General features: G+C 40.2%; 1 protein-coding gene across 2 annotated transcripts in view; it reads left to right on the forward strand.

Annotated features, from left to right (window-relative positions):
- Positions 1 to 5,018: 5,018 nt before the first annotated feature.
- The window catches only part of PIK3C2G (phosphatidylinositol-4-phosphate 3-kinase catalytic subunit type 2 gamma), a 190,691-nt gene continuing 169,155 nt past the window's right edge, over positions 5,019 to 26,554 (forward strand). The window contains exons 1-6 of one of the 2 annotated variants that reach the window (XM_063155658.1): positions 5,019 to 5,190; positions 6,894 to 7,081; positions 9,662 to 10,398; positions 14,947 to 15,029; positions 18,831 to 18,988; positions 20,860 to 20,971. In XM_063155658.1, the coding sequence (XP_063011728.1) occupies positions 9,754 to 10,398; positions 14,947 to 15,029; positions 18,831 to 18,988; positions 20,860 to 20,971 (998 nt within the window). In that variant the 5' untranslated portion in view covers positions 5,019 to 5,190; positions 6,894 to 7,081; positions 9,662 to 9,753. The remainder of the gene's footprint in view (positions 5,191 to 6,893; positions 7,082 to 9,661; positions 10,399 to 14,946; positions 15,030 to 18,830; positions 18,989 to 20,859; positions 20,972 to 26,554) is intronic. The other variant, XM_063155659.1, reaches the window with a different exon arrangement.

Raw genomic sequence — 26,554 nt, forward strand, 5'->3', positions numbered from 1 at the left:
TCAAGACAAGCTTCCAACAATTACAGTTTCTAAATTCTCTTCTTGTTTGTAACTAAGGTTTCCCATACTCCCAAAAGCAGAGCAACAAGCCAGGCAGCAGTAAAGCAGCTGTCTGGGTTAAAAGACACACTGCCTCCTGCCAGCAAGGCTATTTAGTGTTTATCTCTATTACATCCAGCTGTAGCTAATTGTATAGTTATGGTAATAGTGCCCTCCAGAGGAATTCTGAAGGAATTATAATACTCTGAGCTAATACAAAAGATGTTCTAAAAATGAGTGCATCAGGAAAATGGAATATTATTAAAATGATAAAATACTTGAACCTCAGGGGGAAAAAAATCCCAGTATCAAAGCTCTTTCTATTTTGCATGTACATTTACATCTAAGAAAAGCATATCCTGGTTACAATAGGCTTCTTCATAGCCTGATAGCAAACATGAAGTTTGCATAACTCCATTTGAATCAAGGATATGAAAGCAGATCAGCCAAGGGAAGGATGGGGAGCTGTTCCTGGGCTGCAGCAGACACTAAAAGTGAATTTATGAGTGTCCTGTCTATTATGGGTGGGCTCCAGCCTCATCTGGGGGGTCTGGATTTCTCCACGACTCAGTGCTATAAGGCAGACATGGCACAGTTAATTGAGGCCCTCACAAGGAATTGCAGGTGTTCAAGGAGCCTTTTGGGTGACGTTTGGTTTAAGATCAAGATAAATCATGCTTAGAGTCTCAAGTTTCAGTGACCATAACCTGCTGTGACACTACACCCCAAAGGAAGGGCATGTTGCTGTGGAACAACAGATATGTTATTTTAGACCAAGTCCTGGAGGCCTGAGCACAGCCTGAGATGACACCTCAGCACCTGAATGTCAAGTGCATTTAAGTTTTCTCATGTTTCTTTTGTTGTTTTGGGCTTTTGCTTTTTCTTTTTCTTCAGCTCCCAACCTACAGGGTCAGATGTTTTTTTTTTTTATATCCCGAAATTTCTGTCCCCTCCTCCTCCTCAAAACCACCCAAGCAGCCCTTAATGAGACCTGAAATGGCAGGGAGTTGTGTGTTCCTTTGCTTTCAGGCCCAGCCCAGGGTCATGTTTGACCTGAATGGAGCAGGTTTGTCTGCAGTCAGGTGTCTGGGACATCAGGACAGCTGCCACACTGCCAGAACTGGAAGGAGCAGTGAAATGTTCCCCTGCTTGGGATCGGGTGGGTCTGGCAAGGTCAGCACCTGCTGGGGAAAGGAGGAGATGGTTGAGCTGCTTGTGATGTGGCTGTTCATAACAGGGTCAGCACCCCTGGCCTAAAGCTTCTTCTAGACTAAGGTTTCTTGCTTTGCATGAGCCACAAAGGAGGGTGAAATGAGCTGTGCACAGACTGGTGGGGCAGGGGTGACAGGATATGAGCACTGAGTGCAGGGAATGCTCCCAGAGCTTCCTGGCTCTTTCAGGAGTTACTGACTGTGGAAAGACTATTGAGCTCTTTGAATGAGGGCTTTCCAAGGGCTGGGGAATGCGTGGAGATGTGTCATGGCCAAGATGGTCATAATACAAAACAACTCTCCATTTTCAGAAGGCTTCAAACTGTTTTTATTGTATCATGCATGCTTTCAAAATCACCTGCACCGACTCCATAAACATGGAGAGGAGGAGACACAATCTTCACCAGAGTTGCTGGGGCAAGGGAAAGAGCCAGGAAGCTCTGGGAGCATTCCTTGCACTCAGTGCTCATGTCTGCCCAGAGCAGTGCAGGACAGAGCACAAATCCAGGTGGTGGCTGCTGCAGTGGGATGAGTGCCTTTGTCTTGGGTTTCTGTGGTTGAGATGACCCTGAGGTACTAGAAAGTCTTTTTTCCCAGCCCCACGACCGAAGAAGTTGAGATTTGTTGGTTCTGCTTTTCAAGGTTTTTTATTTTCTCTAACGTATTCCATTCTTTCTCTGACCTGCTGAGATCTGTCCAGCAGGTTGGTTTGTGGCACAGTCCCTGCCCTTGGGGTGGTGTTGGCTTTTTATACTAAGAACTACCTGTACTTTATTTATAACAATTTCCCAATACCTATCACCTATGTTAGACAGTCTGTCTCTATCCTAAACCAATCCAAAAGTGCCACCATCACAGCAGGAGATGGAGGACAAGAAGAAGGACAAGAAGGACAGGGCATGCCCAGATTCCTCCATCTTGCCTCCTGAACCCTTATTCTAAACCCCCAAAATTCTACTTTTTCACCCTGTGACAAATTCACTATCATTCTATTCAAACTCTTGTGGCTTGTAACTCCTCACACAAAGTTGGTAATTGTTTCCATGGGCTAAAATCAAAGGCACAGGTGGTTTTGACTCTGTGCCAGGGCCTCTGAGCCCCTGCCAGGGTCTGGAGTCATCCAGGGCAGCCAGAGGAATGTCCTGGATCCTGACACCTTTGATATGGAGGAAGGTGGATGTTCATCACTGCAGGAGTGCTGTGGTGCAAGTGTCCAGCTCCAGGGAATGCACCTCACCTGTTCAATTCTAGATGCTCAATGAATTAATTTAATTCTTGCTGCTCTCCTGTCTCATATACACAAAACCATCAATAGTTGGACCACCAGCAGCCTGACACAGCAGAGAGCATTTGCTGCTTTAGAATAATGTGTGTGTGTGTCCCATACATGGTGAAGGTTCTTTGGGGTGACAGATGAAGCTGTATTCTCACCTCTGCAAGTGCCTCTTTGCCAGCCAGTCCAATTGTGGTGGAGGGCAGCTGTGAGCCTGATTTCCACACAGGAGTTTGCAGAAATATGTTTTATTGCAGGTAAGCCGTTCCTTTGCATTATTTATGTTAAAAGTTAAGTAAATTATTGTTGGCTTTCACGCTGCAGGTCACGCTGTAATGAAAACAGTAATGAATGCTTTGCTGACATGCACAGGCAACCTAAGTATGCAGCCAAATTAGCTATCTAAGCAGATGCTTTATATCCTGAATTGCATATAAGGAATGCTGTTCAGTTGGTTTAAAAATTATTATACACCCACAAACTTTTTTTTATTAAAGCCATATGTTTGTTTTTTTGTGTGTTACTTTGGGTTTTTTTAAGCAGCAGTTTCAATTGTCTTATGAGCAATTACGACAGTAAAATTGAAGTCAGAAGAAAGATATGAGAAGCTGACCATGTGCAAGAAGTTCAGGGAGAATTGTATTATTTAAGCTGCTGTAATACTGCAGTATGGGCAGTATTGCAAATAGAGATGCTCTTATGTTTAAAGAATTATTATTTTTTTGGTGAAGGCAGTAGAGCTCTGGTCTGCCAGAGTGGGTGGTTGAGCTCTGTCCTTTGGGGGGCTCTTTGCCCTCCTTCTGCTCTGGCCGCCTTGCAGCAGGCCCAAGCATTTTATTTTTTTTCAAGCCAATATTGTTATTTATCTTCTGCTTAAACACAACATATCTCACCAGTGTGCCAGTGGAAAACACAATAGTGTTTTTATCTTTGTAGTCTGTGGTGTGAACAGTTTCTACAAGGTCAACAAACCCTATCGAGCACCCTGGAATGGCAAAGCCAATTTCCCAGAAAGCCACTGAGCAGGCACACTGGAGTGGGAAGAGGAGAAGAGTAGCACAGGAAAAGGGTGGCAAAAACAGAGAAGGTAAGAGAAATGGAAGGAAAAAAAAGTGAAATTTATGAAGCCTTATGAGCAAGAGCTTTGGCTTTAAGCACTTGTCAGCTTCAGGGTTTTTGACTTTGAGCTGGAACTTGTGGGTTGATTTCTTCTCTGAATAATTTAAGCTCTCTTCTTGGGTCCCTTAGCATTTAATGGTTTTTCTATGTATATACCTATTTTAGGCTTTTATAGAGAGATCTATGTATGTAAGTGTACACATATTTATACTTGTATGCAAATGCACATGTTTAGATACACAAATATAAACCTTCACGTGTGTGTGTGTATCTGTGTGTATACATATAATAAATTGCCTGCTTGCCTTATTTCAGCTGCATATTTTAATATACATTAAGACTGTCCTCCATTCCAGCACCTAATTTTTTTCAGGGATTTATTTGATTATTTAATTATTTTTTTTCAGCCAGAGTAATTGTTTCTGCCAGGAACAAGGCTGTTGAAGGGCGCTGTTCCTTTCAGAGGATCAAAGTACAAAAGATGTTCAAATAAAAGGAGAGATTAAATTCTGTGGGCTACATTTAGCCCCAGCTAGCTGTGCAGTCAGGGTGTGCAGGCTGTGGAGGTTGTTCTTTCACAACAGCCTATTTCAAACCTCAGGAGGGTGTTGGTAACTTAGTAACTTTGTGTATTAGATGGAGGTGGCAGCAGAGCCTGTGAAAATGTTTTTTATGTTAAACTTTTTTTTTTCAATCTTTTCTTCTTAGAAAATTGGAACTTTGCTCCCTCCCCACCCCCTCCTTCCTCTCTGTCCTTTCCCTTTTGTGTTCTGTGTGAGTAAACAGAGGGTGAGGAGTGTTTTCAGAACTGAAAAGTCCTCCTTGCCCTTTCCAACAAATGTCTCCTTGACTGATGAATCATTGTAATGACTCAACCTGTGTGTCTGTTGCAACTTTTATTTTCTTTGCCCAGCAGCATCTGCTCTGCTGGGTTTTACTAAACAGGTAGGAGGGCACAACCCCTGCTTGATGAAACTTGTGAGAAAGAAAAAAGAGCCTGTAATAACAAAACAACCTCTTTTTAGTCTTTATCCAGTGTTCTTGTTCATCTGCTGCTTAAACACAACATCCTGGCATTTATTTATTTTTTTGCCAGCACATGGAAAAGCCCTGATGCATCTCTGTAGTTTTGCTGACACTTTGCCATCCCTTTGGTGCCGCAGTACTTTGGAGCGCTGCCCCAGGAGAAGCAGGACCTGGAGAATCATCAATCTTTCCCACAAAGAACAGCTTTCTGAGAGGGACCATACTTGTCAGGGATGGTGATGGACAAAATTACAAAGCTCAGACGCAGCGATCTCTGTTCCTGCCTCACAGTTTTGGGAAGTGACAGTAGGTGGCACTGGAGAATAGGAGCACAGAGGATGGGTTTCTTATGAAACGGAGCAGTTTCCTCACTGGCTCTCTGTTCAGCCAGTTTTCCATCCCCACGGATTGCTAAAACACTTTGCTGCTTTCCCTTTGCAAGCCTGTTATTACTGGAAGCCTGCAGGCTCCAAAGGCAAGAGTGCTGTTTCAGAAACTCCGCACTGCCTGTGAAGCAACCCTGTGAGTAAAACCTGCTGAAGATCTTGTGCTTCATCCTGGGGGTGTGGAATGATTGCTTTGCCAGCTCTTTCTGTATCAGCTCTGCCTCCAAACAGCACACTCGTGCACAGCTTAATCAAGTTATTAAATTTAATATTAACCTGAGTGAGCTGCGGCTCCTGCCAGCTGGTGGAGCAATGAGAGTGTCTAACAGAGGGGAAGGGAACATCTCAGGGACTGTCTGGGTTTCTGTGTCTCTGGAAATTTTGTCCCACATGCCAGCAAAAGAGGAGGAGGCAATTCTTGGCAGCTCCAGGAGTGAGGCTAGAAAGTGACTCAGCACTTCCCTGTCTGCTGCTTTAATGGGAAGCATGAAACAGAGAAATAGCCACCTAAAAGCCTGGGAAAATGCTGAAAATGTTCAGTTTCTCAAGAAAAACCTTAATAGGCTTCTCATGGAAATGACCACGGGGAGAGAGGTCCCAGCTCAGTTTTTATTATGTGTGTACAGCCTTCTGTGTGTGCTTGGAACATGAGCTCTTCCCATGAGTATTTCCTGTTTTCCCAATCCTCCTCCTCCTCCTTCAGCTGTGTCCAATCCCTGTGAAGTGAAGCAACACCACACTGGCACAAACTCTGAAATGGCAGCTCCTAAAACCTGGTGTGTTCCTCTCTCTCAGGATCACTTCACAGTAATCACTGGAAATGAGGATGGTACAGCACAAATGCCACCAAATAGCTTATAGAGCAAGTTGACATTTCAAGAGAATATATGGAGAATATATGACAAAAAATGCATCACCTTTCACCAACTGAAATAAGTTTTGTCCTTGTCTAACTGCTTTTAAAATACACTGACATCACTGACAGCTTTTGTGCTTTAAAGGCCAGGGCTTTTTTCCTGTAGTGCTAATTTTATCAAATTATAACCTCAGTTTATCAGATATAAGATATCAGCTATTAATTATTAATTTTATATGCTTTATCCTAATCTTGCTCAGTTTTATTGCATGGCTTTTTATAACTGACATACTGGTGACCCTTATTCCCTCCCTCTTCATGAGGATGTTTCCTTGCCTGTTGCAACCTTGGGATTTTGCTTCAATTCTGAATAGCCCCTTCAGTGGAGCAATTTCTAACTTTTTAAGGAATGGTATGAAGTGTGAAGGCGAGTGGTCCCTGAGGGAACTCTCTCTGTGTTGTGTCTGGAGCAGCGTCTGCTTCTCCCTTTTATGGAGGGCACTGGGCCCTTTGAGGTTGTGAGAGATGGATGTGGCCAGTGCTGTGTTTAATGCGGCTCTTCAGGCCCTTTGCCGGGAGCCAGCTCCTCAGTGGTGCCTGGGAAATATCCCAGAATAAGAGAGGGATATTTCTTCTACTGTTGTGTTCTCCCAGCTCTGCACACTGAGGAGCCAAAGCCAGCGGGCCACTCTGCCATCAGAGGTTTGTACTGTCCCCCTCCCCTGTGACTGGAGCTGGAGGCTCCTTTTGGAGCAGGTAGATGGAGCAGAGAAAAATTTTTCCTCCTATTCTTGTGCAGAAATCTTCCTAAGCGGCAATTCTTCCCCTTTAATGGAGTTATTATTTTAAGCATGTTGGAAACTCACACTGAAAGTACAAGATAATCTACCACCATATATATATTAAAAAAATAAAAAGTATGGTTGGGTTTCCAAATTGAGAAGGAGAATAGATAAGGTGTTAGCTTTTTATTGCTCCTGCAGCTTGAATTTTCCCTGAGGGATGCCTTGGGAAGAGACTCATCACCGCCATAAACCGGTTAAGCAGGAAGGAAAGCTCCTGACGGAAAAGTTACACCCCCTTGATACTGAAAGCACATAGGTCACCTGAAAATGTCTGTGAGCAGGAAGGCACAGGAGGCTCTAGATCCTTCTAAAAAATTGTGTTTCAGGTAAGGAGTTGCAACAGATATTCTTACTGCTTAGCAAGTGCCCCAGTCATCTCCTCCTGGGATCGCTAAAAGCGAAAATTGAGCCCGCAGTGTGCCAGGCCCTTTTAGGAGGATTCATGAGCATGGCCACGTGTGGAAAGTGGTTTTGTGTGCTTGCATGGTGCTTGCAATGCTGTGAGACTCTCAAGTCTCTTGATTTGTAGTGGATATTTTACAGTATTGCTTGTGATTCTCCCTTTAAAACCCCTGCTCCCATAACCACACCATTACGTGAACATACAGCTGTCCTTCAAGTGGACAAGGAGGGCTTCATAGCACAACCCTCCAAAGTTAAATTTGGATTGAGAAACCACAAGGCCAAAAAAAAAACGCAACAAAAACTTGGGCGTTTTATAAAAAATTCATATAAATTTTTCCTCCTTAGTGATTTTTGCAAATTGTTTTATCAATGCACTTGACAAGACTCAGAAGGTGAAATAGTGGCTGGCGAGGAGCCAGATCCTCCCCTGACCTTTGTGTGCTGCTTTGAAAAGGGTGAGGAGTTGGCCCAAATGCAGAGCCAGCACTAGCAGGACTTACACCATGGAGATTTGCACCATGGCATGCTGAGCCTCCTCTCTCAGGGTCAGTTTGAAATACAAGCCCTTATTCAAGACACAGGATGCTTCTGAGCAGAGGTCGCAGCCTGTTCAAGGTTTGATGTTAGGCGTTTATGTGCCGTCACAGAATTTGTTTGAAATGCAAGGAAAATATTTTAGGAACAGTTGAAAAGAGTAAAAGGTATTTTCTATGTCTTGTAGTCTTCCAGACAACCAAGCTTTTTTCAGGAAGATGGGACTGGAGGGAGATTTCATTATTTTATCTTCTATTTCTTCCTGAAGTGTTCCAATTTTCAAGATGGGTTAAAAAAGGAGTGGAAGACCTCATACTTCTTGATTTAATGGCTGTATAATTTTCTTTCTTGTTTTCTTTCTTCTATTTACCTGCTGCAGAAATGAAAAACAGAGAAAGTTGTAAATTAGGACAATTTTGTACAAGAAACTTTTGTTGTTATGCCTTTTTTTTTTTAATGGTGTCATTTTTCTCCAAAACCCTAGTGAACTTAGCATTCATTCTGAGAGAAAGCTACAGAACTGTAATTGCATTTTGTCACCATTCCAAGTGGTATGTATAATTTTGGCTATCTGGCCTAGAGTGATTTCATAAATGTGGGTTTTTTCCAACTTGGTTAAAGCAAACCAAAGCATGCAACACATGGAATTACTAAGTGGAGTGTTTGAAACAGTAGTTCAGCCTCTGGGTTGCAGGTTTTATTTCAGCCTGTTTAAGTTTTCATTTCATTTCTCATTCCACACTGTGGGTGACAGAAGCTTATGTCACCTAGAGGTTGACTTGAAATGAAACAAAAATAAATAAAACGGGGATGAATACCTTCCATTGTCACACAGATTTTCATTGCAAGGTGCTGTTATCTAAACAAATACACTATCTTGAGGACTTAATGGAAAATATATTTGTGGAGCTAAGCTTTAACAATTTCTGAACACGTTTTAGCTCACTAGCTTTTTTTTTTGCTCAGGAATACTTTTTTTTTCTTTTTTTTTTTTTGAATTATGAAGTCAGATGTCTCTATTCCTTTCAGGTGATAAATACCCAACTGTGTGCAGTGTGTGGTATTGCTGTTCTGTGTCATTTGTGGGTTTTAGGCTACATCTGTATCAGTAAATGAAACAGGCCAAGGCCTTTAGGGCAAATGGCCTAGAATAGACTTTGGCTGTAAAACTAAACTCCCTTCCTAAAGAATTTATCCTTATGCCTGCTGACAGCAGTTCTCAGTGCATGCTGCCCATCTGCACCATAGGGAGTACTTGGCCCTTGCCAAAATCAGATCAGGAAGTTTTCTAGTAACAACATTAATGATGGAGCTGCAGAAAGTCATGCCCTTGCCTGTTAATTTGCTAAAAAAGGCCAGCCTCGGGCTTTGAGGATAAATTTCTTCTGTAAAACAAGAAACAAAAAAGGCTGAAATTTATTTATATATGTAATTTTTTTCCTTTATATATCTTTTGAGGAATATTAATTGGAGGTCCATGTCTTCTATATTCTTTGACTTAACTTTCTTCACCTGATTACACTAAGATAAGAAGTGGCAGAATATGAAGGAACTGGAGGCACGAAAAAGGAAAATGTGAATGGAACTGACAACAATTAATACAAACTCTTCCTTCCTGCATTGTGTGCTATGCAAGGGTAGAAATTATAGGGAAAAAATTGAGATGTTTTGGAATATTAATCAGAATTAGTATTTAATATTTTGATCAGCTGTTTCAGGCATCCTGTTGCTATTATTTATGAGTCAAGGATGATAATAATAAAATTAGTAATTTGTTATTATCATGACTATAAAAATAATAATATGTGTGGAAATAAGGATCAGACAACAGCTGATCAAGCTCCACATGAAGAAAATATTTCCACTCTCTAGAGAAAGCTCTAAAACAAAAAAAGACCAAAGCAGTGAAGTGCTTTCATTATGTAAGCTATTTTGGGTTTTAACCTCCATTCTGTGCTTTGTTTCAGCGTTACACATCTCCAGTTGTGAGCGTTGCTCTCTAGACCTATAATGAGACTTTCCTGAGGAGGAGGAGAAGGGCTGAAGGCACCCATCAGCCATGGCACACTTTGGGAGGGTGCCCTTCTCACACAGTGGATTCTGTGCAGGACAGCCTGGGCCCCAAGCATCTCACCCAGAGTGCCATTCTGGCTCTGATGGAGACATCCCTCTGGGATTTGATCGAATAGCTGATGAAGTCAGCCACGAATTCTTTTTTTATGGTTCATCCCATCCACATCATCATGAAGAAATATTTTTCCCAGCAGACCTTTTCAGTCAGAATGTTCCTGACCGGCATATTATCAGTCATCCTCTGGTTGCTCATGGAGAGCTTTACCCTGGAACTGCAATCCCTCACTGGCAGCAAGGCACAGTGGCACCAATGGTTGGCTTCAGACCTTCCTTACTGCCTGGCTGCAGAAACTTCTCTGTGGTGGATTCCCACCCCTACAGTCACGAGAGAGAACTCCATGGAAGGAATAGTGTAAATTCAGTTTCTAATGTGGAAAGGGGCAACACAAATCTGCAGTTTCAGATAGGCTTTGACAATCTGGATGTTCCAAGTCCTGTTTTCTTAGACAATTATCGATTTGGACAAAAAGTGAGAGAAGAAAGTGGAAATGGGGAAGCTTCTGTAACCAACATTTCCAGAAGATGCAGCACAGGACCTACCCACTCCCCGGGCTCTGGACACAACAGAGAGGTATTGAAATGTTCTTATAGTAACAGTGCTTAAGGATTTTTGTTCTTGTTTGTGTCCTTGTGCTTTGTGTATTCACTCACACTGTTGCAACATAGATTAGAAGCACTTAATTGAAAGACCTTTTGAAAAATAAAACACTTATGCCTCAGGGGAAGCAAAAGGATTTTATACAAGAAGAGAATCTAGATTATGTCTAGAAGCTCCAGTAGACTCATTTTATGGCTCACTGAACCATAAAACTACCAGAGAAGGATAAGTACAAAAATGTAGAGTAAGTGTTTGAAAGATAACATGACAAATCTTTATGGTCTGATATGAAACCTGAGACTGAAAATAACAGTACATTATGTTGAACTTGGTTTGTTTGTTTTTTGTTTTTGTTGATACTGATTACTGTCTCTGTGTCTAGTCTGGCTGACATACCCTGATCCTGAGGGATGAAACATATACCCCATCCTACCCTCACCATGTCCTGTGTGCACTTCTGTGTGCATATGCAATTATTTTCTAAAAATAGACACATCTACTCTGACTGTGGGAGCTGGATCCTATGACACACACTCTCTCTTTTAGCTGTCTGTCTGAAGTAAACCCTTTAGCTTTTTCCCTCCTTCATCAGGTGTTCACAGCTCTGTTTGTGATTTTGCCATTTTTAATAACCCTGTCTTATGGGACTCCCATGACTCTCTGTGATGTTATATCTGTTCTCATTTTCTGTCTTTCAAAATCCTGATATGGAGAGGGGAAAAGAAAATGATAAACCTTTCCTTTCCTCCAGTGCTTGTTAGCAGTGTGAATCATTATAGGAATCCTGAAATAGCCTACAGGGTACCTCTGCACCATGAATATTAAAAGACAGTTTAGGTTCACCTTCTGCCTTCAAGTCCCAGTGATGACAGTATCATACAGCAGAGGGGAAGAGACACTTGATTGACTTGTTTCTATGTCTCTGAATAAGGAGAACTATAAAAGTAAACACATGCAGGCCCAGACAGATGGGAAGGCAGCAGGGGGAAATATATCTGAGGACAAGAACTCTTAAGACTAATCCTGTGCACTGCATTTTAGAATTTCAGTGGTGAATACAAAAGAGGAGGGGAAGAATAGGTGGAGAGACAAAAGGCTGTTGTGTTTTTTTACTCATGATAGGAAAAGTATGCTGACATGGTGATGAAAAGAACAAGCCTTCTCAGGAGAAAAGCAGAAAATAGTGGGATACAAATGAGCAGGAGGAGATTAAAATGATGGGATGGGAAGAAGAGGTGCTAGAGGAAGCGCACACACATTTAAGAACAGGCACAAACGCTTCTGTGACGGAGGAGGAGAGAATTATAGGGGAGGGAAGAGAAGAGCTGAGTGAGTCAAGGGCAGCTACAATCGAATGTGTGGGAGGATTTGATTAAGTCAGGAAAGTATTTGAGCTGTTTAGCTCCAAGAGGAAGAAATGGGAGAGAGGAGTGAATTGATTTGTAGCATAAAATTCACTGTGGTCACAGGAGTTCCTTCAGGGAGAAAAAGCCATGTCAGGATAGAAACAGCCAAGGCAAGGGGCTGGCAGCTGAACCTTGAGATGATAAAGAAAAATAAGAGTGAAAGGGACTCTTAGAGAGAGGGAGGAGCAAAAAAAGGCTGTACAGCAGTTACTGCTGCTGGGCTGGGAGTTCTGGAAAAGAAATGTGCTGTGGGGTGACAGACCTGATGCTGAGTAACACAATCAGAAGGGTTGGAAAAGTGGGACACAACAGCAAAAGAATGAGAACAGGTTGGATTTGTGAGGTCCAGAGCAAGTAAACAATGCAACCAAGTAGTAGGAGGGGAGAACCAACACTTCAGAGTGAAATACGGAGGATGCTGAGACATGGAAATGAGAACTGAGATGGGTCATAGGTAGGCAAGATGAAATATGCACCCTGCTGAAATCATACTGGTATTCTGATCCATAGCTCTAGGATGCAGTTGTATGGCCCTAGGCTTTATTTAATGTCTGCTAATCAAAATATGTGCAAGGTAATAACGGAAACCTTAATTTTTTTCTGGCCTTTTCATTACAGGTCAGATGTTCAAAAATAATAAAAGAAATTATCTTTATAACATCCCAATGAAAATAGATGTTATTTTTTTTTCCATATTAGAAAGAAAACTGAAATAAAACCTAAAAGCTATCTGATATACTTAGCTACTCTCTCTATGATATTTAGGATCTAATTTTAGATTCTAATGTTTTCAGAGTAACTAACAAGACTCATCTTCAACCAAGTCCCATCATCAGACCAAATATCATGATTTTTTTTGAGTGCTCCAGAAATGAGAAATACACTATTATTGTTCATATTTGGAAGGATGATTTAGGTGACTTGATTAGCATAATGTAAGAAGTCTAGGGATGAAAAAAAATTTCAGTCATCAAGGGGTGCATTCAGTTGCTTCATCCCTGTTGTTATTACTTCTCCTGATATGGAGTTCCATCTCATTTCCCGCTCTCTTTGACATATTTGCAGTGCATGGAGACTCAAGTCCTGTTGAAAAATAATGTGCTATAATGTGATCATGTAATTAACATTCTATTAATTAACATTTTAACTTTATATGCAAGAAGAAGAAAGTGAAGTTTCTGGACATGCGGAAAGAAGACATGACCAAAGTAAATCTCTCATCCCTGGAGCTGGAGCTATTTATCTCCTTTATATATCTCTGCCATCATGACTTTGAGTGACTTAGTATTTTAGAAATAATACCATTAGAAAATGGTATTTTCCAGTCATGTAGACTCTTACTGCCTCACAGGATTCTTGTTTGCCATTAGGAATCACTCAGAGATGCTGCCAGCAAAAGTGCAAAAAGGCAGAGGGCTCCTGTGCCACTCCTGTGTCTGCAGGGGAGAATCCAGTTTGCAGCTTTGGGTTCCTCTTTTCCATCCTTGAGTAATTATTTAATCACACTCTTCTTCAGGCCTCAAATGCTCAAATCCTTAAAATGAGGATTTGAGGATTCATGCCCATGTCCTTGTGGCAAATAATGTATTCCAAGTCTTGTCCCCCTTCTTGCTCAATTCCTCTCTGTCCTTCCTTAGTTTGCTGTTATGGTTTTGCTCTTTTAATACCTTCAATTCCATTTAATGTCATGTGCCAGCCTCACCTTTTCTAACCTGTGGGCTAATTTTCTTAGCTTTTTTTTCTTAGCTGTCACCAAATCACTCATAATTTCTAAATAGTGAACATCCTCCAGAAGTTCTTATTACTGTCTGATGAGGTGAATTGAAAAGTATGTGCCTTATGAAAATGGAAACAATGAACCAGTGGAGGTGTTGGATTTTGAAGGCCTTTTCTCAGCAGTTCTGGGAACCAGGGAATGAAGGACCACTGATTCAGATTGCTAAATTTAATTTTACTCTCTTATTTACACCCTCAGGATTATCCATTTTTTTTTCCCTACAGACAATTTCAATTTTCCCCTCTACTGATGATGCCCCTTTAGTATCTTTAAATTTCATGTGCACTCTCCTAATGCTTTGTGTGGTACTGTGGACAATGAAAATACTACATGCCATCAGTTTGGGGTCTCACTGTATCCTCATGAGGTTTCTGACTTTTGAGCTTTCAGTTCTGCTGTTGTGATTTCCCCACCAACCAGCTCCCAGCAGATCTCTCATCTTTTATAACCATCCCATCTTTTAAATTATAACTAAAATTTCCCACCTTGTATCATCTAATGCATATTGATCTTCCTTATCCAGCCAAAAAGAATCTTAAGTTCTGTTTATTAGTTATTTTTTAATAAACTTGTACACTTTTATATAAATCACTTTTTAAATTATAAAATAAACCTTTTGTCCCTGTTTCCTCTTCTCTTTCTGAAGGGGTTTAGAAGCTCTTATACAGTTAAGTGTTGTCATGTCTGTACCTACAGGACCAGAAAGGCTTGCAGATGTAATAGCATTAAGTTCTTTCCTGGAGATTATATTCTGGCTGAAGAGTACTTCAGGGAAACAGACAAAGGTGTGCCTCACCCAAAGCAGTGGCTCAGACCTCTGCTCTTCAAGTTCACACAAAGTATGGGGGGATTTTTCATGCTCACTAGAGCCCACTGGTTCCCTCTTATCTGTCTTAGGGACTTACCTGACAGCTTTATGGAGTTTGAGGGGATGCTGAGCTTCCTGACAGGGCAGAAAGAGAGAAAATAAGGATTAAAACACGCTCAAGCACAAACTTCAGTTTGTCCTCCTCCCTTTTGTAAACGAAATATCTGCTTTTGGAGTTATCTGTGCCTTGATACCAGGTGAATCCTGAAAGCTTGGTCTGAAATTCCTCATGTTCTGCATGGAGCGGAAAAACAGTTTTTATCCAGGGCAGCTGCTGCTTTTTGACTTCTGAAAGCATTTAGAGTGCAGTCAAAATGGAGTCATTTGTGTTTATTTGGAACTCCATCAAGTCAGGGGAGGGGTGATAGGCTCTCATGGAACCAAATTCAAGATTAGCCTTATGGTCTTTGTTCTTCTCATACCTAAGTAACTCAGCTTTGTTTCTTCTGGGGTCTTGTTGGTATTTTTAGGCTGCACCTTGGTCTATCCAGCTGATTGAAGCAGATCAAGGAAGTAATGAAAACACAGTTGGTTTCTGCAATGCAGTGGAGAAGTAAGTAATGAAAAGGCTTTTTTCAGCCAACTATCACATTTCACATACATTAATGGGATTGGTTATCTCTGTGTTTTGGGGTGACTGGGATGGAGGTAATTATCCCCTCACAGGGCTGGGCTGTGTATTAGCAGCTAGAAAGGTGTGATAGCACACCAGTGTCTTGGCTACTGCTGAGCACTGCTCAATTATTATGGCATTTTTTCTTCCTGAAAAGAGGCTGGAAATTGCCTGCTGACTGGAAGTTGAGAATATTTTGTCTTCCCTTAATTTCATGTATGTCCTTTGCCTTTGCTTTTGTGAAGCTGCCTTTATCTTGACCCAGTAGAGTTTTTTCCCATTTTTTCTCCCCCTGTCCCTGTGCTGAAGAGGAAGGGAGTGGTGGAGCAGCTTGGTGGGCACCTGGCATCCACCTCAGGTCAGCCAGCCACACCCTGCAGTCCTGAACAATGCTGCAATTCCAGTATCTGCTTAAATAAGGAAACACTTCTTGTTTTGGTTTAAACATTAAAAACCGCAAAGGAACATTAATTCAAAATATATTTAATCTTCTGTCTGCTTTATTTGTGGTAAGTATATTTAACTCTTCACTGTTGATGGCTTATAGAGTGTAAAGCTTCCTTTCCTTTTTCTGTTATTGTTTTGGACAATATTAGTGCCTGTGCAACTCTGAGCAGGAAAATAAGAGCTGGAGGAACTGATTGAGAACAGAATTGCTGCATACTGTCATGATGAAAAGTGAGACTTAGCAAGTGACAAAACCTACTTTAATTATATTTTACCATTACACTTAATAGCCTGACTTAATGGCATAGAACATTTTTTATTTTCTTAATCTTCTGCAGAAAAATGAATTGTGTTGAAATCCAAGCACACACAGATTTACAAGTATTTAGGCCATCTGTGCAGATTGATTTTTCTTTTGTAGATATTCACTGATCACAGTGTCAAGTTGTTAGCACAAATGCATGCTTTTCCCCCCTGGAAAGTAGCTGGAAAACGGAATCCTGATTTTCTTATTAGACTTTAATGAATTGATTTTATTCAAGGTCAGCCAAGGCTGCTTCTCTTAAAAGGAAAAAAAACCCAAAGCAACCCAACCAAAAACCCCAGTTTGACATTGCAATGAAATTAAGAGGAGTGTATTATATATTCAAATGAGGTGGTCAGCTTCAAAACATACTCAGTCACATGTCTCAGTTTGCTTTTCCACAGTTCATCAGCCTGAACCCAACCCAGTTCTACCATGAGGTGCATGAAGGCACATTCCACATGACTGCTTTCCTCCCAGCTATTCAGATTTTTTTAATGTCTAAACATTCTAATTCTAGGAAAAACTTTATATTGATTTTTGAGTAGATGAGTTTATTTACTGGGCTAAAAAGATAAATACAAAGCGGTTCTTGTTTTGTGTGTGTCACAAGCAAATACTCCTTAAAAAAAATAAGAACAGCTTTTGTTTTTCTTCTATTAAATAAGTAGAGAAACTTTAAGGACAAAATGTCACTACAACCAAAAGACTGAAAAATGTCATAAATTTTCAAATAAGTTGCATTTTCAGTTTTGCCAAATGAGCCTCCTCCCAGTGCCTATTGAATTTCAGTTGCTGGCAGAGGCAGAATGTATAATTCAGACTCTATGTCAGGCATTCTTGCAGGTCCAGCTTGTAGATCAGCTAGAAACCCATTGGGTTTTTCTCTAGGTGATACTTGCACAGGTAGCAGTCTGTAATTGAAGCATTTGGTTGTACAGGACTGTAATTCACTGTTCCAAAGCCCTTTCTCAGGTGGCTTGTAGCACTGTGAGCAGAGCTGTAGTGAGCAGCCATCCCTGGGTGGCTTCAGAACACATCCTAAAGCCACTTTTAGACCAAGCTGGCAGTCTCAGAGTCCAGTGCTGCAAAATGCAGAGTTCCTCCACTTCTCAATGTCTTTAAGGATGTGCTTTGCACTGCAGAGAAAAACATCATGTTATGAAATGCTGTGGGAATAGCAAATCCCTATAAATGTCAGTACTTTCTGCACACACTGAGTTGTGGCAGCGCAGAAAGCAAGTAGCACAAGATTTTATTTGTGTAATGTTTGTATAACACATCTGTTCTGCTTTGGAATACCCAAACTGTCAAAGTTTTGCAGTGTTTTGCTCACATGCTCAGGCCAGAAGCCCTTTGAACACATGAGAATAGTAGATGGCCATAAATGAACAACACTTTTGGAAACTGAATGGGTTTTTGTCTGAAAAGCAAATTTGTGTTCCCACATTTTGCTAAAATATTAGCAGTGTGTGGGTAGGGAAGGAGATGATGTTTGCTTAGTTTTGGAATGACTGCCAGCGAGTTGAGGAGGTGATTCATGCCCTGTGTGTGTACATAGCCTGGTAATTTGAGGCTGGATAAAGGCTACTGAAGTTTCCAGCTTTATTCAGTCCTGAGCTTTCTTGCAGAACCATGTTACAGGGGAAAAGCTGTACCTTGTGCATAAAGAAAAGAGACTGACACCAACTACACAGGTCACCCAAAGAGCCTCTGCAGTGGAATGCTTTATAACCATGAGGATAAATCTGCCTTGTACTGGAGGTTCTCTTGTCAAGCCTCATTTCCTCCCACCCCACTGAAACATCAAACCCCTGGCTTTTCATGATCAGAATTGGCTGCTTTGCTGGGTCATTTAAATTTGGAAGCCTAGGCTTTTTTTCCCTTTTTTTTTTTTTTTCTTTTTTTCTTTTTTTCCCTTTTTTTCCCCACCCTTTTTTCCCCTTCTTTCCCCCCTTTTTTCCTTTTTTTTCCCTTTTCTTTCCTTTTCTTTCTTTTTCCTTTTTTCCCTTTTTTATCTTTTTCTTATTTTTTCCCTTAATTTCCTTGTTGTGTTTTCCTTGGTTTTTTTTCCTTGTTATTCTCATTCTGTAGAAATGCAGGGCACAAAAAGTAGTTCGTGTAGTTGTTTAAGAGACTTGGGCAACCAGAGGAGAATACAGGATATTTGGGCTTAGCTGCTAAACATTCAGGCTAATTAATGAAATGTAAACCTTCAGCTAGTACAGAGTGTACCCCTACCTGCAGCTGCTGAGTGTATTTGCTTAAAAAGCAAATTTAATCCCAGATGATGGGCATAATACCTGTGACCAGTGTTCATTAGGAAATGGGACCTCAGGAGGAATTAATTTCTTCAAGTCTATGGTAATTGGAAGGACAAGGGGCAATATATTTTATAGTTAATGGTGTATCAGAGGGACTCAGTGACTGCAACTGCTACTGCACTCCCCAGACTTTTACATAAATACCCAGGGTTTTAGTGATGAGGATTTCAGAGACTTGTGGAAATAGATACTCCTTGAGATTTTGCACAGGAAGCATGTTCCTGCACTCAGGATGTCCAGATGTCCTAGTTGCAGCTGATTGTGCATATGCTCTTGGCTAGTTCTGTGTTAAAACTCTGTTATTTAAATACATATTTGAGCACTATCACTTCTACTGAGCTCAGTGTACACTGAAGTCTCTGTTTAAACTCCTGTTGGTTTCACTGAGGTCAAGCTCAGCAGTGATTCTGTCAAATTCATGAAGATGTTGCTGCTGGTTTCCCTGAAATAACAGATGTAGCTATGTGTGCTGATATGTAGTTATCTCACTAATGCACAAAACCAGAATTTGTATTGCTACCATTTCTCTCCACAGACTTTTATTTCCAACAAAACAGCTCTCTATGTATCCCCATATATATCTTGCAGAATTTTTTGTTTTGCCCTTAGAAGAGGCCAAAAATGCACACCTCTTTAGAAATAGTTTCTTCACATGTTTTTTTCCAGAATCAGAAATGCCTATCCTGCTTTTGATTTGAAGACAAATACTGGGAAAATCTGGAGTATCACAACAAGGTTCCCAGAGCGTATCCTTGGTGGAACAAAATTCAGATTCAGCATTTGGACAGATTTTTCACCACATCCTTTACTTCTTACACATCATGGTAAGTGGTTATATGCAGGGGAAGCATATCAGGCATGAAATGAAAGAAGAAATTCCAAGGAGGTGGGAAAAATCAAGGAGAATAATTAGAAGAGTTTGCCCATGAAGTTTGTGGAGTCTCCAGACTTGGAGATTTTAAAGGTTTTACAAGACAAAACCCTGAACACGGTGGTCTGAATTCAGTGTTGACCCAGCTTTGCAGGGAGGAGGTTCTTCCCAACCTAAATGATTCTGTCATTAATGACAATGAGCTCCTGTGCATCCTGTATCTGTGGTTAATGGGAGAATCGTTAATTCCAACTCTAGTAATTTTCATTTCTGCAACATATGCAAAATATTTTTTTTTCCTCCCCCTCTCTTCTTATGCTGCTTTATTAAGTCACAGTCTCTTTTTTTTTGTCTTTCTTTTTAATTAATAATTTCTTTAGTTTTCAAGGAATTAGTTGATTGTAACAGGCTGAGTATTAATTGTCCTGAAGTTGTTTAGACCAGGCAAGCAGTAAGGTTGAAGTAGAAGTACTTTTTTTTGCCCCATCTAATGTAAAGTATTGTTCAGTTAGGCAAGAACTTTTGGCAGAGTTAAGAAAGGAAGATGGATCTACAGAGTGGAAATGAGTGATATTAGCAAGTTTTGGATTTTTTTCCCAATGAGTGACCTAAACAAAGTATATCTTACAATTTTAATTCAAGATTTTGTGCCACTCTTTATTTTCTGGACTGTGTAAATTCAGCCAGTGAGCACTGCGGTTTAAACACCAAACCAGATGAGTTGCTTACAATGGCAAGTTGTCAGAAGTTTAAATGATTTAAACTGGTAAAATCAGTAGAAAAATGTGTAATCAAAGTGTCTTTTTAAGGAAAACCAAACATTTTGCAAGCAAAATTAATATTTTCAGAAGGAGCTTTTGAATCCATTCATACATTTGTTTTTCTCAGGGGAAAACCAAACCAAAACAAAAAGCAAGCTCTGGTGACCTACTCTGTTTTGTTTCAGCTTTGTTTATGACATAACCTCCTCCCCTGGGAATGCCACCTGTTCTCTGAAGTTTTCCCATCCCCTTCAATGGAAAACCAAATTTATCAGACCTGTTTCTAGATTATGCAGCTGTTCTTTTCCATTTGTGATCAGTTCTTCTAAAATGAACAGAGAGAAAGCATATTGGCAAGTGTTGGGAAATGGCTTAAAAAACTGAAGTGGAACTGGAGAAAATTCTCAAAATTCTCAAGTGTTTCTGAACAGTAGATTGTACAAACTGACATAGAACTTCCTAATTTATAGGGAGCATGTATATTTTTATATTATTATGTGGCTTAATAATACAATATTTTGCATATTTAATATATATTTAATACATGTTTTGCACATGTATTAAATAATATAATATTTTGCAGATTTAAAATACATTAGAATATTAATTTACTTCTTTTTTATAGCTAAAAAGGTGTGCATAGCAGAAACAATACCAAATAACATTCTGGAGCTTTTTGGCATCATAAGTGGCTACAGAGTCAACTTTTGCATCATTGGCAATGTACCAAAATGTTCATCAGGAAAATGAAAAAGAAAAAAGAATGCCATTTGTCTCTTCCTTTCCTCCTGGGAATATTGCTCATCTCTTCTTCTGTCTAGCTGTCCAGCAAATTGCTCATTTCCTCTAAATGGACATGGATTCTACGTTAGGTAGAATATTTGAAGAAAAATTAAAAAAAAAATAAAATCAAGTGTGTCTTGATCTAATTCCTCTTGATGGAGCTAGTCTGCAGCAGTTGTTAGGAATTACAGAAAAAGAACCCTTATTTTCTCTTCTCAAGTATGTAGCTGCAATTCTCCAGCAAGCTACTATTAATTTTCCTTGCTATCTTTATTTACAGCTGGCTGTATCACTCACGACTTAATTGTGGAGATCCTCAGGTGCACAAATCAATACCCAGCCCGGGAGGAATGCCTTCTGAGTGTTTGTGGGGCTGATGAATTCTTACAAAAGTAAGTACCTCATTAAGCCACCAGCCATGTCAACAGAGCCTCGGGGAGAGCTGGGGTGTCAGGTTCCAGACATTCCACATGTGTAACAAACAGAAAAACAGAAACTTCCATAGACACTCAAAGATTTGATCTGCAGCCTTAGAAGAAGCTTGGATTGATGTAAAAATACAAAATGCAGATTGTATCTATAAAAATACAATATACAGATATTAAGCAGAAAAATCATAAACTTATATTTCTATAGTTGTGAGAATATACCTTAAGTAAGTGAGAAATTGCATTGATAAGATGGTGAAGGGTTTATAATGTAGGGATGTGATTATATAGAGTAGCTAAGAATTTAGAAGTAGTAATAGAAGCATTTGTGTGCATGTGAGACAGAAGCCATAGGACAAAAGTATCCACAGTGCAGCAGAAGTAAAGGTGATAGGTTAGAAAAGCAAAATAAATTCTGTCAACTGTCTATTGCTTTAGAAATTTCTATATTGCCTTATAATGAAGAAATTTGTGACTACTTTAAGCTATGGCTGACTGCTTGCTCCTCTAAAATCTCTCAGCCTCTGAGAGTGATGTTTACCTGAGCAATGAATTGCTCTTAGCCTGAAAATAGTCCCACCCCTTCATTTCTAGCGGTGACCATGATATATGTGTAGTTTCTGAAACTCCTGAAACACATGCTGCTTGTGTTCTGCAGAGAGGATGGTGTGCTGCAGTGCAAAGATTCAAATCCTCTTTTATGGAAGCTTTGTGCAGCTTTTGTTTGTTTGACTCTGTTGTCCTTCTGGTGATTCTCATCTGTGATACAAGGATGCTGCTACCTCCACTAACTCTTAGGGGTGTTAGAAGCAAGTCCTCAAAGGGGGAAATCACCCAAGAGTGATATTATGAATTATTTATTTATGCAGTATTAAGCAGCTGCAGAGGAGGTGATTTTTCTTCATATCCAGTTGCAGTAGTAACAAAACAAATGAAGTCAGCACTGTGGTGCTGAATGCAAGATGAAAACACATTAAATATACAAGCAGGTCTTTCTGAATGCAAATAGTTTACAAGTGGGGAAATAAATGCTCTGATTCAGGTAAGCTCTTGTGGTGGTTGGATTCAGCTAGTTGTTTTTTGCCCTGTGGCAGCCTAAATTCAGGTGTCAGCCAAAGTGAGCAGGTTCTGTGTTGAAGCAGCTGAAGTGGAGGCACTTGTCAGCAGGGCTCTGTGGACACTGGCTCTCAGCAGAAGGGCTGGCAGAGTTCTGTGGTACTGGCACTGCAGGAATCACAGCTCCTCTGTTAGAGGTGTAAAGAGTGTTAGACAAAATAGTATACGGCTGTAATTGAAAGGGAAGATTCTAGAAGCAGTCACATTTACAGCAGAGTGTAAAAATTACCTGAAGTAGCCTAGAGCAAGTCAGTTTGATTAATGAAAGCAATGCAGATGTGAGAGCAAGTGTCACTCTGTGTGAGTTAGCTTTGCTCTGTATCCATCTGGAGTACTTCTACCCTTACACAGGCCAAATGCTCATAGTGAATTACATCTGGCAACTAAAGATGCCAAGATTGCCTCTTCAACATTTCTGAGCCCACTCTTCCTTCATTCCAACCTTGGTAAAGCAGGAGCTGGAAGAGCAAAGTGTAAATCATTAGAGCACCTGAAGCAGCAAGCAGAGAGCCAGGTCATACACAGATCTGTTAGTTACAGAAGAAGACCAGGGATTTTTTTTTTTTTCCCAAGATGCTCTTCTGATTTCAAAGAAATTGCTAAAAAATGGAAATAGTGTGCCATTGTGTTGAGGGTTACCTCAGTGCAATATGTGCCGAAGAGTTTTGTTTTCATTGTTGGGGAGAATACATCAATAGCAGACTCTAAATTCCTGCACCTTTAGAATCTCTGCACGTCTCATTAGCAGTGAAACAACGTCAGTAATGTTCTCAGCTTTCTTACTTTGCTCCTCCACTCTCATTCACCAAGCTCTGAGCTGCACTAAAACTTCAGCAGTTGTAATTCTAGATTGTGCTGTTAAATTCAGCTCCCTTTCTTCTGCCTCTTGAGGGGAGCCCTGGATCTGAAATGTGAAACCCCAGACCCTAAGGATCCCTAGGGTAGTTTAACAGGGCCTGAGGAGTTGCCTCAGGGTGAAATTTTTCAGGTGTGTGGGCTATCTTCAAGTGCAAATCGGTTTCCTCCCAATGTTACTAACAGAGTGATTTGATGCCCTTGTGCACAGTTCTTCCCCAGAAAAGTATTTGGAGTCAATTCACGGATGAATTCCAGTAGAAGTTCCCAAAGTTCTAACACAGCAAAGGGAATAAATATTCTGCTGCTCCTGCTGTACTATAATCCAGAAAAAAACACCTAAAGTGAAGCCAAAAAGGTGATTTGATGAATTGCTCTCAGAGCAGAGTGCTTTAGTGAAGCAGACGGCTTTGTCAAGGTTTGTCAAAAGCTTTCATTTCCTGTTATATTGGATTGTATTAATGAGCACTTCACCCCACCTCCTGCAGAAGCACCTGAAAGACTTGATGATTTTTAGAATCCATTTAGCTTTGAATGAGAGGGGGAAGGAAAACCACCTCTGTGCTAATGACCATTGCACCCAGCAGCAGCAGATTTCACCCTCCATCACTCCCTTCCTACACAGAGACCCTTGGGCTCACATCCTGCCTGACTCATGAGTAGAGCATCAGATTTAAATACCCAAATTTTAAAGATATCAGAAGATAGCATATAGATTGCAGGCCAGTCTGTAATTAATACAGCCATCTGTAGAATTCTGATTTGGAAATTCTTTTGTTTTCTGGTATTTTTACTGTAGAAAACCTGGCTTTGCTAAAACCTTCTGGTTTTCTTTTTCATCCCATCAAACAAACCTAGATCCACATTTAAATCTTGCTCTCACACTTCCCTATCTCTCCTTAGATTTAAAATGGATACCCCTAAATATGATTTTATGATGCCTTTCATGAAAAATATTATATAAAAGTAAATTTAATTGGGCTTAAGCACCTTGTGTCTACTCTTGGCTATTAAAGCCATCAGCTAGCCAAAACCAACCCTTCTCATCTGTCAGCAACTAATCAATCCTCTATTTTTAGAAAAACAGGCCATAATCTCAGGTCATCCTGAAATACCTAATAAAACAAAACATATGAAAGAATGTATGCTTTAAAATGTGAATCTAAGGATGTGGATGTTTTAAAAAAAAGTCTTTATTATTTTATTGATATGTGTACTAGCAATAGCTTGCAGTAATGTAGATCACCAAAGGAATGTAGTACAAAATACTGATAAGCTTTATTTCTAAACATCTTTTTATTCTAAGGTGTCAGAGTATTTAAAGTTTCATCCACACCCTCACATGGTATAATTTGCACAGCTACCTTATTGCTTTGCAGTTCAGCCACCACAGTGAGCAGGGGAATGGAATTGAAAAATCTGAATGCTTATCTTTTCTTCTAACGTGCTTGCCTGTGACCTTATTGATAACATTTTTTTTTTCTTACTAATTCTGTTCTCTGGGAATTGAAACCTAAATAAAAATGGTTTTCACTCAAAGTGAAGTTTAAGCTATTAATTATAGACTGACATAGACATAATCATACAGATTGAAATCATAAGAAGCAAGCACCTTTGGATTAATATGTTCTTTGTGAAAAGTAAACTTAATTTTCTCTTGTCATTGCAGATTAAGTTTCTCGTTCAGAGATGCTACTAGCTGAGTTACTTTAAAAAAATAGTCTGATTGAACTGTATTAAGATTTGGAGCTTATAGCACATCAGTGGACCTTGCTGTGGGGAAGCAAGCAGTGATGGAGTCTCAAATGATGGGGATTTTCCCTTTCTTATATTCAGATATTTTGTGAGATCACAGGCAAGTCACTTGGACCAGTCATTACCACGTCTCCTAAAGACAAAGACTGCATTTCTCTTCATGGCATTCTCATCAGAGCTGTGTTCTCCATGTAATTTCAGAAAAAAAATAAGGGGAGAAATGTTAACAAGGTTGTAGCACTTCCATTTTTTTTTCCTTTACAAAGCTCAGAGTGCTATAAACCAGTTACTAATAATCATGTTATCCTCCAAAGAGGATCTATCATTTTTATCTCAGTAGTACTGGTATGGTAGCAAATCTGCCTGGGGTACAGCTAAAAGCTACTTTGTCAATCTGTGGCAAAGCTACACTTCTATTTCTTGTACCACACTTTTCATCAATACCAGGTTTCAACATTATTTTGTTGAGGCATTAATCCATTTTGTCTAGTCCCTTGTGTAACAATAGCTGTCAAAACTTTTCTCTTTGTATTTGTGCAAATTAAATCCATTCATTAAGTCAACTTCATGGCCACTTCTGCTTGCAGTGTTTCAGGCAGCCTTGCTGTGTCAATAAAGGCCTGGCTGATGGATAGTATCTGCTTCACACAGCAGAAGCTAACACAAACCACTAATGTAAAAGCAGTTATAACAACAAAATTAAGTTTCTCTTGCTGTAGCTTGTTTTGCCTGGAAGCATGGTGGCATGGAAAAATTATACTTGGAAAAGACAGCTTTTATATATCTGTGGTTCAAGATTGTTACTTCATAGGAGGGTACAGCTCCTCTGTATTTGTCTAGCTGTACCAGTTCCTGTCACTGGCATTGCAACAGGAATCTGTATCCTGGAGGAATCAGGAAAAGGTGACTCAAGGCTCATGGATGTCTCTGTAATATTCTTGTTGCTATCCTTGTCCACAGGCTGGAGGTGGAGCAGAATGAAAAGAGCAGGAATAATTGTGAGGCATTAAGTAAAAAACACCTGTTGGGGCAGTTGTAAAATGTAAAGGATCTGACCAATTAAGGGCTCTCTGGCCTTTTTGTGAAAAGAGTCTGTGCCTGTTTATGGTCTGCTGCCCTTTCCCACCACCCAGAGCACCATCTGTAGCTTGCACTGCACTGAATGTGTTCCTCAACCAGAGGGGATAAAGATAAAAAGTTAATCATTTCAGTGATGAGGCAAACACGATTGGGTGAAATGGAGAGAGGAAAAATATTCAGGAAAGCTGTGGGTAGGAAGAACACAGAGATGAGATGAGAAGGAGCAGAAGGGAACACATCCATTGGTACAGTCCCAGGAAGTGGGAATTGGCCACTTGAGCTTTGAAAAGGGACTTGAGAAGGGTTTAGCTGTAACAGGGATATGCTTTGCACCAGTATGGATATTTCACTGTGTTGGTGTTCACTCCTCCCACTCTTACATTTGTACTTTCTGCTCTTGAAATCCAGAAATTTTGCAGCTGCATGGAGGTGCTATAAAAGGTGATCCTTGCTTCAGGTATTTTTGTCAGATGGAAATGAGTTTGTCCCTTGTGATGTTTAATATGTTTGTTTAAAAGAAGAATCCTGTATATATACACATTTACAGCTCTTGTAACCTCAGTAGTGAGTCTGTATGTTACTTGCAGTGTAGTGTGAGAGCAGAACATTTACAAGATGTGTAAGTTCCCTGTAAATGTGCAGAATGGCATTTAAGTTTATCCATTCCTTTTTGCTGAAGACTTCTGCTGCTATGTGAGAGAGGAGTCTCATCTAAGTCACATTTTCCTTGATTTATTCATA

The sequence above is a fragment of the Melospiza melodia genome, chromosome 4 (genome assembly GCF_035770615.1).
Source record: "Melospiza melodia melodia isolate bMelMel2 chromosome 4, bMelMel2.pri, whole genome shotgun sequence".
In the NCBI taxonomy this organism is placed as follows: Eukaryota; Metazoa; Chordata; class Aves; order Passeriformes; family Passerellidae; genus Melospiza; species Melospiza melodia.